At 49.2% G+C, this 17561-nt stretch overlaps 1 protein-coding gene across 5 annotated transcripts in view; it reads right to left on the bottom strand.

The window, feature by feature from the left end:
* Positions 1-17561, bottom strand: part of Ccnjl (cyclin J like) — a 48108-nt gene that overhangs the window by 15714 nt on the left and 14833 nt on the right. For all 5 annotated transcript variants that reach the window (XM_087194879.1, XM_087194878.1, XM_087194881.1 and 2 more), the window contains one exon: positions 7597-7810. In XM_087194879.1, the coding sequence (XP_087051005.1) occupies positions 7597-7810 (214 nt within the window). The remainder of the gene's footprint in view (positions 1-7596; positions 7811-17561) is intronic.

Here is a 17561-nt window from a genome sequence, read left to right as displayed (position 1 = left end):
CACACATGATACATATGCACAGTGCACGCACACATATAGACCATGTGTAGAAGAATTCCACGGACAGGAGTTGTGCATTCAATTCACCATGTCCCCCTGGGGCAGACAGTATCTCCAACACAGCAGAGTTCAAATCAAATTTTTTTTTAATGATTTGCTTGTGTGGGGTTAAGGGTTCCTGAACACTATGTTCATTTAAATCCTCCACTCCTCCCCAGAAAAACCTCACACTCAGGGCCGGGGATTTAGCTCAGTGGTTCCACCGCCTGCCTCACAAGCACAAGGTCCCGAGTTCGATCCCTGGTACCAACACCCCCCCCCCAAAACAAAACAAAAAAACCCTCCTCACACTCAGAGCTCAGAACTCCACGTCCTGGACAAACAGGTCTGGGCGCTAGACCTGCTAAGGCAAATTGTACAATTTAAGAGTTTCTGGTAGAGTCTGACAGGCAGTTCACACACAATCCCTCCCCTGAAATAGCTCTAAGCTTGCCAGTCTGCAGAGATGAGAACAGGAAATGGAAAATCACCATGTCCTCTGGCTCCCTGTGCTACAACACTCGTGCTCGAGCCTGGACTGATTCAGTGTGGCACTCATTACATGGATCATCCTTTCCAGTGTGGCCACCACCCAGACGCCACTGATGAGAAAACACAGCAGCCTTGGTGGGGTGGGGTGGGGTGGGGTGGGGGGTGGTTGTCACGTGAAGTGTACACATCAGATGTAAGATCCATCCTGATTTCTGAAATGTTAAGCCATTCACAAATGTTCTCCATAGCAGGGAGGAAACAGAAGTGTTCCTCCTAGCCATCCTTGTGTGAACCACAAGGTTCACTCAGTTATCTCCTGCATGGGGACTGCCATGTTCTCTGGCAAGTTTGTGTTTAATTCTGGCAGGAAATCTTGTTTTGTCCTGGAAAAATCTCCCCCCTTTCCTCTGCTTCCCACCATTAGAACCCTGGAGGTATCTCAAGCATTTCAGCTTTGGGGGCCGGCTGTGCTTAACTTCCCCCAGCAGGAAGCAGCGCATTAGTTCATCCCTGTCTACCAAGAGGGATTAAGACTGCTTTCAAGTTTCCGGAAATCTTCAGCAAAATCGCCAGCGGGGGTCAACCCATCCTGCCCCCAGCTTTGCTGTCAAAGAAGTAATTCTGCAGAAGCAGCAGTTGCAGAGAAATCAAAGCAGGGGCAGGGTGCACGCAGGAGGGCTGGAGGGAGGGCTGAGTGGGGAGGCGCTCTCCGAGCCAGGAGAAGGAAGGTGGCTCCCTGGGAGGAGGCAGCCCTCTCCTAGAATCTCCTGAGGCCCATGGGGACACCTGGAAGGCAACAGCTTTTATTTGTATTTGCCCTAAGAGATGAAGTTATTGATTTCTGCCTTAAGAAGCCCTAAAAGCAATTGGTCTGCAACTATTCCTGGTCTGTGCATGTGGACAGCACACTGGCCACAGGGAACAGAGGGTAAGCTGAGGTGGACCCTGGTGAGGGCGAGGACAGAAGAGGCATTGCTCATTTGGGCAGTTCATTGCTCAGGTGGAGAGGACTGATTCCAAAGGCTCCCCCAAGTTCGGTTCAATTAAGAACAAAGCAATGTGGTCAGCTCCCACCTGAGTTAAAACCTCTGCAAAGCAATTAAGCACTACCACCCAAATCCTGAAGGCACACACTCCTTGAAGAAAACAATTCCACCTCTGGGAGTGCAGCTCAGAGGCAGAGTCACATACGTGTGGAAAGACACAGGGAGAAAGACAGCTGCTGTCACACTGTGCACAGGAGGGAGAACAATGGAGGGTGACACAGAGGGGAATCGTGAAATAAAGGGTGGTGTTTACAAAATGAAGATCTACACCCAAAAAAAGGAGTAAGGTTAAGTGCACATGAGCTGATGGGGAAGATGCTCCTCAATGCACTGGGAAGAAAGCACCTTCTGTATCTCTCACTTTTTTGGGGGTGGGTACCGGGGATCGAACTTGGGATCTTGTGCTTGCGAGGCAGGTGACAGAACCACTGAGCTAAATCCCCAGCCCTGTACTGATGATTTTGTTAGTCATGGTGGTCATAAAGTCAGCTTGATTAGTGAATTAGTGAAGAATGAATTACTGCTTTTAGGGGAAGGAAAGGGACTAGGATCCTGTAGCCGCTGATGGTAACATTCCATCAATCCAGCAATCATAACTTGTTTTGGTATTTCTGTTCAATGTACCATATCATGGTTTTGTTAACAGTGAACTCACAGTCAAAAGCACTACAAGCTAGGCCCAAGCAAAGCTTATCTAAACACACACATATATTCCCTGCAAGAACATCTCAGCCTGCTTGAGCTTAGTGCTAATGCTGGACAGCCCTTCAGCATATGCCCTAGGGCTGTCGCACACAGTAAAACACCAGCAAAAGGTACAAAAATGAGGTAAAGGGCCGAGGATTTAGATCAGTGGTTCCACCGCCTGCCTCGGAAGCACAAGAACCTGAGTTCGATCCCCGATACCAAAAACAAAGAAACAAACAAAAATGAGGAAAACACAACACTAAAAAGAACACACACACACACACACACACACACACACACACCTGTTTACAGTACAGGACTAAAGCAAGAAGGCAGAGCACCTCAGCCCTGTTCCATCTGAGCTGAGCATACGCACCCATGGCAACACAAACTTGTCGCTGTTCTGTACTTGTCTGAGAAGGACTGAAAAATACCATCATCGACTTGGAGTTTAAAAGAATTTTGCAAAGTGCTGGGGGTGTAGCTCAGTGGTAGAGCACTTGCCTAGCATGCATAAGGGCCTGGGTTCTTCTACTAGTGCCATACAAGAGGAAAAAAATGAGCAAATAGCTAAGTTCGTGAGTACAGAATCTATGAATAAGGATAATAAGGACTGACTGTGTGTTTGCATATGCATAGAACATTTTTAGAAGAATCCAGTAGACCAATTCTGGAAGACACAGAAACTGTTTCCAGAGGTGATCTCTGTCAAAGTGGGATGGGAAACATTTTATTTTCTTTTTCTGGTCTTGTCCAGGGAGTACACCATCCAAGAAACCTACAGTGGGAAGCTGGGCCTCTACAGGTGAGCTATGCACACCATTAGAGACCCGCTCGGGGCTGTAGGAGCACTGTGCCCAAAGTGGGGGCCTCCCGGGCAGAGAGGAAGGCCAGCACAGGACTTAGCCTCACCTCCAAAAACTGGAAGTTGCAACTTCACCCCCAGAAGCAGATGAATCTGCCACCACCACTTCCCACCACCGCTTTGCAGACTGAAAGCCTCAGGTTCCGAGGAAAACAACTGGGTGGGGAGAAGCCCTGTTTTCCCAGGGAGCTAGTAGGGGCCGGAAATGACGGGGAGAGAAGGCACAAGTTAGCCTCGAGATGGGATAGGCACCAGATGGGGAAGGAAAAACAATGGAAAGGGGGAGGAGGGAGGGAAGCTGGTGATTTTGTTTACTGGGCAGTTCACAAGTGTGTACTCCTCCTCATAGTGAAAAATAGCTTTCTCAGTTATAAAAACACCCAAGAACATCTGTGCCTCAAGGATACACACCAAACTGTGGGGAGCGGTCTGTGAACACAGGAGAAGTGATTTTTACACTTAGTACTTCTATAGCTTTTGGATTTTGGGGGGGGGGGGGTACCAGGGATCAAACGTGGGTCCTTGTGCTTCCGAGGAAGGTGGTAGAACCACTGAGCTAAATCCCCAGCCCACCTTTGGATTTTTTTTTAACAACAAAAACACATCTCACACTTCTTTTTCTGTTTTGTTTTGTTTTTTGAGACAGTCTCGCTTTGTAGTTTAGGCTGGCCTTGAACTCTCGGCAATCCTCCTAACTCAGCCTCCCGAGTGCTGGGATTACAGGAGCATGCCACCATGCCTGGCCCATATCTCATACCTCCTGCACCATGATAAGGCCTCATACTTAAGGCACGGGACCCTAGCAAAGGCTACTGTTGCCTTTCTCTGCCACTCTCCCTCCTTCCTAGGCTCGTCCCTACCCTGGAGCTAAGGACTCAACAGTCCAGTCACCTCTGAGCAGCAACTGCTAGGCCAAAGCCTAGCAAAACTCCAAGGCCTCTCAAAAAGTTCAACACAGAGTTAACATAAGAGCCGCAAGTCACCCCTTAGGTGCATACCTGAAAATACAGAAAATAAATGTTCAGATAAAACTGGCACCTGAATGTTCATAGCAGCACTATTCACAAAGACCCAAACATCCATCTACAAACGACTGCATGACTGGACTGTGGCATACACCGGGGAGTATGAGCCAGCCTCACAAAGGAATGAAATGTGACACATGCTGCCACGTGACCTTGACAACACTACAGGAAGCCAAGCAAGCCAGGCACAAAGGGTCCTGGATCCTATGATCCCTTTTCTGTGACAGAGCCAGGACAGGCACATCCAAACAGACAGAAAGCAGGTTAGTGGTCGCCAAGGCTAAGGGGCGGAAAGGAATGGAAGGCGACTGCTGAACTGGTCCAAAGGTTCCTTTCAGGGTGATGAAAATGTTCTGGAACTAACCAAATGCCACTTAACTGAACGCTTGAAAATGGTAAATTTTTACTGTAGTACAAGTTATACCTCAATTTTAAAAAAGAAAAAGAAAAGCACCAAGCAGTGTGACCCTGGGCAAGTTAGCCAGCCTTTTTTTTCTTTTGCAGAACCGGGGATCGAACTCAGGACCTTGCGCTTGCCAGATAGGTACACTGCCACTGAGCTACATCCCCAGCCCCCATTAGCTGGCCTTTTTGAAACTAAGAAGTGGGCATCTGAGAGCAGGACCACACAGGCTGGGGGTGAGGGTCCCAAGTGAAGCGTGTACAGCACTGGGCACAGGGACAGGTGCAGTGTGGAGCCAGCACACCATGAAGCTCCGGCCACTGTGTGGACAGTGTCAGGGTTCACTGTCAAGGCCAACTCACCTGGAATTCCTGGGGTCTCCATTCTGTCAAATCATCCTATTAATTAACAAGAACCAGTAAAGAACAACTGTGGGGTGATGTATGAAAGACTAAAGAAGAGAGTGACTTTCCTGTACTTCCAGTGCACCTGCATCTATCCTACAGGTTGCCATTCTGCCCTATGCTAAGGCAGGAGATGCGATTCGCTCAGTCACAGACAAAGGGGTGGCTTTGTCTCGTGTCCTGTGGAATGAACTAAGCACTCTGGCTTCTGGACTTCCTTCCACAGACACGGCCCTTGCCTGCTTCCTGTATTATCAAAGCGGGAGGGATGGTAGGCAGGTAAGAAGGTCCCATCTCTGCAAAAGCCCTTATCTGGAAGCAGCTTGAGAAACCTGGGCACCACAGGTGGGGAAGAATCCTAGCTCTTATCCCCCAATACTTTGGGACCAAATTAGCAGAATTCCAAATGTCCCGAGGCAAGGTGACCCCCCTTATGGCTGGCTGACTATCAGCCAGAGATGAGGGAGGGAGAAATGAATAGGATTTCAGGCTGTCATGGAAACTTTTCTTTCCTCAGGCCTCTGGAGCATATGGCAGGTGTCCTGAAAATCCCGTTCGTGCCGCCTGGAGGCTGGCTGCAGCCCGCAGACGCATGGGTCGGGGCATCTGCTTCTCGTCTGAAGCCCCTGCCCTCTGGCATGGCGACAGCAGAACAAAGGAGTCTCCAGTGTGTGCTGCATGTCCTGGGTCCCCAGACAGACGCTGGGGGAGAGCCGCCATGGCCCCTGCCCCTGCAGCCTCGATGCAGCCCACAGATCACAGACAGCGGCAGGCCAAAGGCCACACTCTGAAGTGCCCTCTGAAGATTTCCCCTGTGCTCTGAAGTGCCCTCACTGATGTCTTGCAAGCCCTGCATGTCTGCCCAAGGTAAAAGGGGGTATGTGTTGATTTGAGGCTTCAAGTAGCACACAGGCTGCATTCCCAATGAGCTTGAGTCCCATGCAAAACCCAGGAAATACAGCTGGCCCGAGGTGGAAAAGTCACAGACAGCGGGAGAGTAAACCATAGCAGTTAAAGAGACTGTAACCAACAGCAGGTAGAAGGTTCCAAGTGGAAAACAAGAAGACTTGGACAACTCTAAAGCTGTGCTTCTCCAGCTGGGTGCGGCACTGGTGGGAATTTATGGTGAGGAACACAGAGTCACAGCAGCAAATGGGTGCCATCAGCTGGGAAATGCAATACAACAGGACCATAACAGGCCGTGGGGGAGACTGAAAGATCTGATGGAAATCTAAAGATAAAATAGTAGCTGCCAAAGGAATGTCCTAATTGCAGCTGGCTACTTTGAGCCCAGGGTCTTTGGAGCCTTCTTCTACTCCTCATTAAGGGCAATCTAGAGAGGTGCAGAAGCCAGGTTCTAAAGGAACCCTTAGCTCCAGTCAGTGTGCTGATTGCACAACTGCTCTTAAAGAGTTCCTACCATGTGCCAAGCTCCTTTCTCTCTCTGCAACTCACGGGCTACCACTGGGAGCAGCTGGTGTTCATTCAAAGCATGATGCCATAGGTCTACACGTGAGAGTCCTGACCTGTCGGGAGTAGCGCGGGAAGGTTTCCAGAGTGCAGCCCCATGGCGACATTTCACCAGGTTCAGGGGCCAAAGGGAACAAGAAGCCATCCAGGCAGAGAGAATGGCTCACACAAAGCTCTGCGTGGCCAGTGGGGCCGGAACCCCGAGGGTGAAGAAGAAAAAGGCACAGGGTCAGAGAGGTTGGTCTTTACCGAGGTCCTTAGTAAGCCTCGGGAGATTTTAAATGGCAGGGTGGCGCGGCAGAGCTGTGTCCTAGGGACAGTGTTTCAGACAGGAGCACACTAAACAGTAATCCTCCCCAAGCCAGACAGATGGTCACAGCCAGGCTGTGCTTTTAGCAAGGCCTCTTTGTGAGGGGCAAACCCCAAGAGGGCTGTGCTTAGGGCTCGTGACTACATAATGGATCTTGCTTAGGGCCAAATGAAGCAGTCACATTTCTGAACACATCTCAGAACACTGGTTGCCAGGGCTCCCTCCCAAGACACCAAGAAGCAGGAGACAAGAGGTTAAGAGCACCGGCCTGGCATCAGGCATTTCTGGTCTCAAATCTTGTCTGCCATATATTAGCTGGGCAACCCAAAGCAACTAACTCCCTTCTTTCCTTCCTTCTATCTTCCCTCCCTTTTCTCTCTCTCCGCCTTCCCTTTCTTTCTTTTTTTCCTTGCACTGGGAATTGGACCCAGGCCTCTGCCCTGGGATACACACTTAAGCTTTTATTTTGAGACAGGGTCTGACTAAGCCACCCAGGCTAGGCTTGAACCTGCAATTCTCCTGCTCAGCCTCCCAGAGTGCTGGGATTATGGGTCTGCACCACCATGCTTGGCTCAAAGCAAATTCTCCTAAATTCTCACAGCCTTGATAAGATGGGGTACTGAAAGTATCTCTCTCCTAGGGATTTATTAAGATCAAGTTGCTAAAACCCTTACCACTCAGTCTGATGCATTACAGATGCTAAAGATGCTGGCAATTATTAATACAGTTCACACCGAGCAAAGGATGAACACAGATGTGCAAAGCCCTCTGAAATGCTCCGCGCTGTGTTGGCAGCACACCTGCTGAGGGGCAGAGATGGCACCGATGCAGAGGAAGAGGTGGGTTTGCACTTACTGGCGAGCAGGAGGCAGGAGACCGCCGCAGTGTACAGCTGCTTGGAGGTGGTGATGTTATAACGGTCCATGAAGTGGTCCAGCAGATAGATGGCCAGGTGCCGGGCCGCAGGGCACAGCTGGCAGTGGCTGCTCAGCAGAGTCAGGACGTCCACGAAGAACCGGCGGCTCTTCAGGAGTGGGGAGTGGGCTCGGAAGGCAGGCAGCTTCAGTTCCTGGGGAACAGGCGGGGCAGAAGGGGGTCAGGGCTGCCTCCTGGGAGCCTCAGATGCCCAGAACATTGAGACCTCAGGGCCTGCCTGCGGACCAGTGGGGGATGGAGGGGTTGGCTCCATACCCTTCTTCTGCTTCAGGTCTCAGGAGGGCAGTCCCTCTACTCCTGAAACTCCTGGGCTGTCTCCCATCCTCCCTCCCTAAGCACAGGCTTAGTGAGTGGCCAGAAGGACCAGGAAGCCAGTTATTCCCTGCAGAAGGGCTTGTTATGTGAGATACACAGACCACACAAGAATGAAAGCCTGGAGGCCTGAAACCCCCATCTGAACTCTTGTTCCCCTACTCGGCCAGGTCCTGAGACCTGGTCACCTGCTTTCCTCTTGTTTCCTCCTCCATAGCTCAAGATCAAATGAAAAATATATGCAGAATGTCTAGCATATGGCGGAGCGTGGTGACACACGCATGTAATCCCAGCTATTCAGCATGCCGAAGCAGGGGGGATAGTAAATTTGAGCTCAGGTGGGGAATTTAGTAAGACCCTGTCTCAAAATAAAAAGTTAGAAGGGCTACAGAGGCAGGTGTGATGGTGTACCTGTAGTCCCAACACTTGAGAGGCAGAGGCAGGAGGACTGCTGTGAGTTTGAGGCCAGCCTGGGCTACACAGTGAGTTAAAGGCCAGCATGATCTACATGGTGAGATCCTGTCTCAAAAAAGGGGGTGGGTCAGGGCCGGGGATTTTGGTTCCAGCGTCTGCCTCGCAAGCACAAGGCCCCAAGTTTGATCCCTGGTACCAAAAAAAAAAAAAAAAAAGAGGGAGGTGCTTGGGAAGTAGATCGGTGGTAGAGCACTTGCCTAGCATAGTGAGGCCCTGGGTTCAATGCCCAGTACTGGAAGAATAAAAATGTAGCACAGACAGTAACCTGTAGGGGCCACAGCTAATTCTTTCTCTGTGTAGGATTGTGAGTGATAGCTTTTTGAAAAACAAACAAAAAAACCCCTGAAAATGTTGTTGAGATAATGGTACAAGGAGCTCCCAAGTACTTTCCACCTGAATTCACTAATTGTTGACATTTTGTCTTCTTTCTACATGCACACACACAAAGGTTCCAGACATAACAACTAACCCCTCAAGAGGCAACTTCTAAGTGCATAAATTTTTGTAATTTTGTACACTGTCATGTTACCTGGAATTTTATACATCTAACACAAGAAAGACCAGCCCCCCCCCATCAAAACAAAGATTTTTTATGACAGAAAAATTCTGCTTACATATCTACCATAGATACCATTAGAACACATTTTAGCAAGATTTTGTTAAATACGAAACTAAACAGAAGCAAAACTGAAGGAAAAGAGGAATGAAGTTGACAGAAAAAGAATGATGAGAGCTCACCAATGGGAGGTTACGAGGTGGTGGTGGTAGCGGTATTAAAACAACCTGGTGTCCCTCTTCGGTATGTGCTCCCCTCTCTTTCTGTGGTGCTGAGGATTGAACCCAGGTCCTCGCACATGGTAGGCAAAAGCTTTACCACCCAACTACATCCCCAGCCCAATATAAAGTTTTTTCAACCTTCAGTTTAACTAGCCACAGAGTAGGACAAGAAGGAGGGGTCTATTCACTCATTCACTCGCTATTCATTCATTTGTTCATTCACCCATTCCACTCAATAGGTTCAGGAACAGGTACTTCCTGTACATGAGGCATTGTTCTAGGCACTGGGCACATGTTGGATATAAGGTAGACACAGACTTAATAGGGCCAAACTGTAAAACTCTTAGAAGAAAGGAGGACTACATCTTTATGCCCTTAGATTAGGCAATGATTTCTTAAGCATGATATCAAAACCCAAAGCAACAAGAAAAAAAAATGGACCCATGATTTCAAAATTAAAAATGTCTGTGCTTTAAAAGATACCATCAAGGGCCGGGGATTTAGCTCAGTGGTGCCACCGCCTGCCTCACAAGCATGAGATCCTGAGTTCGATCCCCGGTACAAAAAAAAAAAAATGTGGTTCTATCAAGGGCTGGGGATTTAGCTCAGTGGTTCCACCGCCTGCCTTTCAAGCACAAGGTCCCAAGTTCGATTCCCCAGTACCAAAAAAAAAAAAAAAAAAGATACCATCAAGAAAGTGAAAAGGTAAATCACAGAATGGGAAATATTTGAAAACCATGTGTTCCTAAGAAACTGTATCTAGAACATACAAAGAACTCTTTTACAGTATAACAATAAAAACAGAAACAGCCTAATTTAAAAAAGGACAAAGGATCGAACAGACATTTCTCCAAAGAAGGTTAAAAATGGACAACAAGCACGTGAAAAGATGCCCAATATCACTGGTCATCAGGAAGCACAAATCGAAACCACAATGAGGTACTACGACCTGGCACCCACTGGGATGGCTGTGACAAAAAATGTATACACAAACTCAAAGTAAACAAGTGTTGTGAGGATGTGGGCAAATGGGAAACCTCCTAGACTGCTGGTGAGAAAGGAAAAAGTTGCAGTCACTGTGGGAAAGTTTGGCAGGATCTCAGGATGTTAAACTCACATGTTACACCATATGATCCTGCAATTCCAATCTGTGGTAGACACCTAGGAGAAATGAGAACACAAGGCCACGCAAAAACCTGTATGTGAATATTCACAGTAGCATTACTTATAACAGCCCCCAAAAGGAATGTCTATCAACTGATAAATGGATAAGCAATATACCCACGCAAAGGAATACCATTCATGTTACCCAGGGACAGACCCTGGAAACGTGCCGAATGAAAAAAGGTCGGCAGAAGAGGCCACCTGTCGTATAATCCCATTTACGAGAAATGTCCAGAACAGTCAATCCACACAAACAGAACACAGTTTAGTGGGTGACAGAGGCTGGGGTAGGGGCTAGTGAGGGATGACTGCTAATGGTTATCTGGCATGTTTCCTGAGTGATGAAACCACTCTGGAATTAGATAATGGCGATGGCTGTACTGCTTTGTGACCTTATTAAAAAAGGAACTGCACATTTTAAAATGTGAATTTTATGGCATGTGAATATCTCTCAATAAAGCTGTTATAAGGAAATAAGATAGGGCCGAGGATTTAGCTCGGTGGTTCCAGCGCCTGCCTCGAAATTGCAAGGTCCCGAGTTCGATCCCCAGTACCAAATAAAAAACAACAACAAGAAATAAGATGCATCACATCACTCAGGGTCATGGAGCCTGTGGTCAGTGAGAGAGAGCAGGTAGTAAACACTAACACAACTACTGAACTCCAGGCTGTGACAAATGCCACAGAGGGATGTGGGGGAGCCCTATCTTCCGCCAGGGGATGGGCTGGCCTCTCGGAGGTGAGCCTGGCTTGAGATTTTCACACTATGACCCCTTCTCTGGCTCATTCCCTGGAGAGAGAGGACTCAGCTACCTTCACAGCCCCAGAGATTTGCTCATGGAAGGCACTCAGAGCCTGAATAAATCACCTCCCCTCTCTGGGTCCATGGATAAGAAAAAGCTGAGTTTGACAAAGTCCTCCAACCCTGGGGCCTTATTGAAATAGTATAAATCTGAGACTAGAAGACTTTCGATATGTCCCTTTCTGAAAACATCTTATTTTTTTCTACCCATCTACCTACTTTTTGTTACTGGAAACTGCTTTGCTTTTTTGTAGCATGGTGGATAGGAGAAAGAGAACCAAGTTTTGAAAGGAAATCTAGGAATTTAGGGAGGGATGCTCTGTAGCAGAAACAGCATCTGCAAGGCCACACGTGTCCACTGTGGAATCTGTAGCAGCAGGAACAGCCCAGCAGGTCTGGGTGTGCCTAGACAAAGCAGCTTGGAAAGGTGGGGTCCCAGCTCAAGTAGCTGCCCTGCCCTCAGGGCAATGGGGAACCACAGAAGGGTTTCGAGCCCCTCATGAGTATTACCCAGCCAGCTCTTCCTGGACTAAGGCCAGACAGTCAGTAGCGGGAGCTGCTGTGGGGCTGCAGCTCCCCCAAACAGTGCTCCTTCCTCCCAGCAGCCCCTACACTACACGGTAATCGGCTGCTTGGGTATTTATTCTAAGCACAGGGTCTAAGTTCAGGCTCAAGATAAGAAGCAAACACAATCACAGACCCTCGGTGTCTGGTTAGGCCATGGCTGCCTGAAATCAGCTTCCTTTGCAAGTGACCTTTGGTTGGACCATGCTACCCTCATCAGGTCAGTTCAAAGCCCCCAAACAAAGTCAGATATACGATGTCTTGACTTCCCTTCCCATTTGATTCAGCCAAGCTCAGTACCTTCTAGATTTCCCCTTGTCCAAGTGAGACGTGAGCTCAAAGCAGCACACTGTATATGTGAACATGTACACATTCCGGGGAAAGGATCCTTGGCCTTGGGCAGATTCTCAAAGGAAGCCACTGCTGCATAAAAGAAAAAGTGATGGACTATTCAAATACGCAGCATCCATGTCAAGAAGGAGTGAATGTGCAGGGTATGGCGGCACAGGCTAGCTACTGGGGAGGCTAATGCAGGAGGATCGCAAGTTCGAGCCTAGCCTAGGCAACTTAATGAGACTGCCACAAAATAAAACATAAAAAGGGTTGGGGATGTAGCATAATGGGTTCCATGCCCAGTTCCGAAAAACAAAAAGTAGACAAACTGAGAGAACAGGTAAGGATTTTGATACTTTCTTTTTTTTTTTTGGTACCAGGGATCGAACTCAGGACCTTCTGCTTGGGAGGCAGGCGGGGGAACCACTGAGCTAAATATCGCCCCCCTACCATGTCCATGGTAAAGATTTTTATTTTTATTTTTTGGTACAGGGGATCGATCTTGGGTCCTTGCGCTTGTGCAGCAGGCAGTGAAACCACTGAGCTAAATCCCTGGCCCTTTGGTAAAGATTTTTAGAAAGGCTCATTTCCAGGGTGGAGGACTGGGAAAGACCCCTAGAGAGAGCTCTTTGGGAAGCTTGTCCCTTACATCTTGGTATACATGTGACTTCCCAAAGAGGCTGTCATAATAGTTACTTTCTTGTTGCTGAGACACAATACCTGACACGCACAACTCCAAGGAGGAAAGGTTTATTTTGGTTCACAGTCTGTTGAGGTTTCAGTCCTTAGTCCGCTGGCCCCAAGGCAGGGTGGGTGGCCTGGCCGTGGAGAAACAGCTCGCTAAGTGGCACTGAGAAGCAGAGGGAGAGAGACCCTTCTGGGCCATGCTCCAGTGACCACCTCCTCCAGCCCTGCAGGCTTCACCTTCCAAATCTCTTTCAGCCACTACCTCATCAGTGAACCAATCCCCCGATGAGCATCATCACTCTTGCACGATCCAGCCACCTCCCTCTGCCCCCGCTAGGAGCACATGAAGCTTTAGGGGGACGTCCAGACATAAACCCTAACAGAGGCCTCCCTGACCTCCCCATCATTCCAAATCAAGCTTCCCTTATTCTCCCTCCCAGCATGCTGCTCTTCAGGCCCAAAAGGTACTAGTTATGTCTCTTCTCGCTAAACTGTGAGCTCCGGAAGGCAGGGCCCAGGTGTCTAACCCACCCTGTTCGCCTAGTGCCCAGTATGTTGGCTGGCACAGAGGCAGGGGTTTGAAATATGTGTGAGTAAAACAAATGAATACAGGCCTGTCCCTCCCTGGACCAAACCCTGCCCGCATCCCTGCACATGGAGAAGCAGCTCCACATGGCCTGAAGTCAGGCATCCCTGGCTGGAACCTCAGCCCCCAAGCACGAACCTCGGCACTTCTGTTCTGGCTTTCAGCGCCCTCATCTCAGAAGCAGGGGTCAGGGTGCTGGCCATGGAAAGTGCCAGGCACACGGTAAGCATGGGTGGCTCTTCCCTCAAGCTGGATAACCAAACTCCAGAGAAATGGAGTTTATCCAAGACCTGGAGCCCTGTGAAAAGCCTTTCAGTGCTCAAAGGAGCCTGCTTTGAGTAGCATAGGATGGTGCTTTCGACCTTAGGGTTCGCAGACAGCTGGAGCTGAAGAGCTTCTGCCAGAAAGGACAACAGTCGGTGAGCGGTCAGCGTGTCCTCCGAGGCAGCGGCAGACCCAGTGGAATTAGCTGAGCCCAGGTTGCTTCCTGTCCCCCAGAGAAGGGCGACGCAGGCAGGCACGTGCACAGCAGCGGGCTCAGCACCCTCCCCCGCCGAGCCGAGTGCAAGAGTCTGGCTGATTATTTCGCTAACCCAATTAGAGAGGAAGGTATTCGAGACAGGGCTTCTCTCTAGAGCTGCATTCCTCCCAAGAACTCTTGACCTAAATTGACTCCAGGGCCGCAGCAGCCCAAGTGCAGGAAGCAGGCGAGGCCCGGGTGGGGACACAAAAGAGCAGCCGCCCTGGCAGCCTGCGCACTCTCCAGGTCAGGTGGGCGCCGGGCGGGCGGTCAGCAGCCAGCTCCGACCTCAAACGACAAGGGTGGGTGGGCTTCCTCGAAGCAGCCTGGCGGGGAGGGGGCAGGGGAACAAGAGAGATGGCCAGAAGGACGCCCGGCCATCTCTCCGACTGCCACAGGTACGCTAGAATCTTTCCCAATCCTGCAAGACTTTCATTTTCACGCTTTCAACAGCGTCTGAATTTTTTAATTCAACGTAGAACCACTTTATTATTTCAACGACTAGGTGTCTACTTTGGAAAATAAAATGAAGGTCTAGATATCCATGGTAGTAAGGCCCAGTTCAAAATGTATCCCCAAGGGTTTCCTGGTAATGGGCATGTCCCTTTACACTCCCGAAATGCTTCATCCCCAGCGATGCCAGGCCCATGTGGAAGTCTATCCTCGGACTCTTCCTTTTAATTATAAATGGCAATGCTCACTGATGAATTTTAAAAAACAGAAAATCACAAATGATCACTTATCTTTCATTCAGAGTGAAGGACCAAGTTTTACCTGATTCTGTGCATGTTTCTTTATGAAAACTTTTCCCCCCTTTGGTTTTTTTTTTTTTTTTTTGGTACCAAAACTCTGAGGCACCACTGAACTGAACTAAATCCCCGGACCCCTCCTCTTTGGTTTTTTTGAGACAGGGTTTCGCTGTGTAGTTTAAGCTGGCCTTGAACTCACAGTGATTCTCCTGCCTCAGCCTCCTGAGTGCTGGGATTACAGACAAGCACTACCAAGGCTTGGCTTGCAAACTTTCATAAAATGAGACTGAAACGTACAACTGCTTCCTGCTTCCTCTTCAGAGAGCTTTGTGAATGTTTTCAACAGCTGCACAGAATTTCACTGCAAGATTATACCATGACTTCACAAACCCCAATTCAGGACATTTGGGTTGCTGCTGCTGCTGTTCTTGTTTCTCCTCCTCCTCCTCTTCCTCTTCTTCTCTCTCTCGATGTTGAGCTTTTATTTTTTTAAAGTTTCTCAGTGCATATTAATTACATAGAGCAATGGGTCTCATTTTGGCACACACCTATAACAAGCCTTATTTCTACCACCTCATTCTTCCCTTCCCTCTTCTCTCCCCTCTCCCTCATCTCTAATAATCTTCCTTCTATTTTCATGGCATTTATGTCCTTCTTATTTTTCCCTCCGATTACTCCTATGAAAGAAAACACCCAATATTTGACTTCCTGGGTCACTTAACATGATGGTCTCCAATTCTATTCATTTTCTTGCAGATGACATAAATGTTCTTTATGGCTGAACATTTCCCATGTGTGTGCCTCACATTTTCTTTATGAAACTGACAGGCTCCTAGGCTGCTTCCTCAGCCCAGCTATTGTGAACCGGGCTGCAATATGCCTGAGTGTTCATGTATCAATACAGTATGCGGCTTTCTCTCGGGATGTATCAAGCAACGATGCAGCTGGGTCAAACAGTTTATCTAGCTATAGTTTTTCCGAGGAGGCTCCACAGTATCCCTGCCAACAGCACGGAAGAGTTCCTTTCTCCTGCATCCTCAGTTCTCTCCCTTTAGGTCTGTCTGCCCCTCCCCAGAGCAGTGGTTCCTGACTCCTGCTTCCCACAAACCCTCGGTCACTGTTACCTAGCTTGCTGTGTCTACTTGGACATTCACTGTCCCCCCTCCCACCCCACATGATGGGCTGTCCCCGAGGTAGGGGGCCACTGCTCTCTCCCTCTCGTCTGTACCTCGAGTCCTGCCACACAGGAAGGGCTCCACACACCTGTGCAATGAGTGACTGCATGTGTGAATGAATGAATGAATGAATGAATGATTTTAGCAGAAGCCTCCCTCTGCCTGTGGCCTCTTTTGGCCCCCTTTCCCCTTGGGGCTCCCTGACCCGCCCTCGCATCCCTGGTAACCTATGGGGGTAACTGCCCAGACCCTGAGAAGGAGCCCTGCTGTGGCACATGAGCCAGTGTCACTGTGACTGAAGAACTATTTGGCAGAAGGAAGGGGTGGCGTCAGAACAGGTGTGACTCCTTCAGAATCCCCTCTCTGGCTGCTCAGAGCTCTTCGGGGGACTTCTCCAGTGGAAAGAGGCTTAGCAGAGAGGGAGCCCTCAGGGACAGAACCTAGAGTCTCAAGCTCAGAGGCAGTGGGCGTCCGAACAGGGCTGTGGAAATCCCGGGTTGTGCGGGTCGCTCTCTGTCCTGCCCACAGCAGGCCACTGCTTTCCTATCTGTGCTGGGCTCAGAAGTGCCATGGGCAGGGTTGACCCCAAGTGGAAAAACCCCTGCTGAGAAGGAAGAAAGGGAGAAAATTCCATGTGTGCTCTCACACAGCTCTGCACAGACAGACACAGGTGGTCGGGACAGTGCTCTGCCCTGGAGGAGTCTGCAGGTAGTGGTAACAGACTCAGCCAGGCCCTCTTTCTCCTCTGAGGGAAGCTCCCGAGTTAAGCCTTGGTGTCCTGCACTGCCTTGATTTCTGCTAATTGCCTTACAGTTTCACTTTTCATTATTAACACTCTTCCTTTAGACGTCAGCTTAAAAGTCACTTTTTCTTTTTCTTTTCTTTCTTTATTTTTTTGAGGCAGGCTCTTGCTAGGTAGTTCAGAGTTCAGGCTCACCTTTCACTCACGATGTAGCTCAGGCTGGCCTTGAACCTATGGCCATCCAGCCTCCCGAGTGCTGGGATTACAGGTATGTGCCATCACGCCTGGCTAAAAGTCACTTCTGAAAAAGTGTTCCCTGCTCTTACTTCCATCAGATGCTCGAAGGGCCAGGGATGAAGCCCTGTGGTGCCACACCTGCCTGGCAAGCACAAGGTCCTGAGTTCGATTCCCGGTACCAAAACCACCACCACCAACAAAACAGATGCTTGGCAAGGACCTAGGACTCTTCGTCCCCTACCTTGATCTACTCATATTGCCCTTCCTCCCTGCTGGATGGTCAGCATCATGAGGGCAGAAAGGGGGCTGGTCCTGTTCAGCCTCATGATCCCAATACTTGATACAAATGCAACACTCAATAGTTATCCAAATCTCCAAGTTTTGAGAGTGGCAAACACTAATAGAAACGATTTGTTCCTGATCTCAGGTTACAACTACTCATCTTAGGCCCCCTCCAAAGCCTCATGCATTCATAGGTGGGGATTTTCCGAGGTGGCTGGATCTGGAGTGTGTGATGTTGGGATTAAGTGTGTGATTACTAAATCAGTCCACTGATTGGTCTGGCATAGTTCTGGGAAGGGATGATGGGAAGGGCCACCCCGGGTGTGAATGCTACCTGCCCTAAGGGTGTAGAGCCTGGATAGAATAGAATGGACAGAATAAGGCTGCTGGGATCACTTGCTGCTTGCTGCCTTCTACCTTCTGCCTGCCATGAACTGTTTCTCCTCTGCCATGCCACCCTGCCTTGGAGCCAGCAACTAT

This window comes from Heterocephalus glaber, unplaced genomic scaffold (assembly GCF_053883595.1).
Source record: "Heterocephalus glaber isolate CG9 unplaced genomic scaffold, H.glaber_assembly_v1.0 deba00001606, whole genome shotgun sequence".
Taxonomy (NCBI): domain Eukaryota; kingdom Metazoa; phylum Chordata; class Mammalia; order Rodentia; family Bathyergidae; genus Heterocephalus; species Heterocephalus glaber.
Note: the sequence above shows the minus strand (reverse complement) of the source record. Positions and strands in the feature narration are given on the sequence as shown.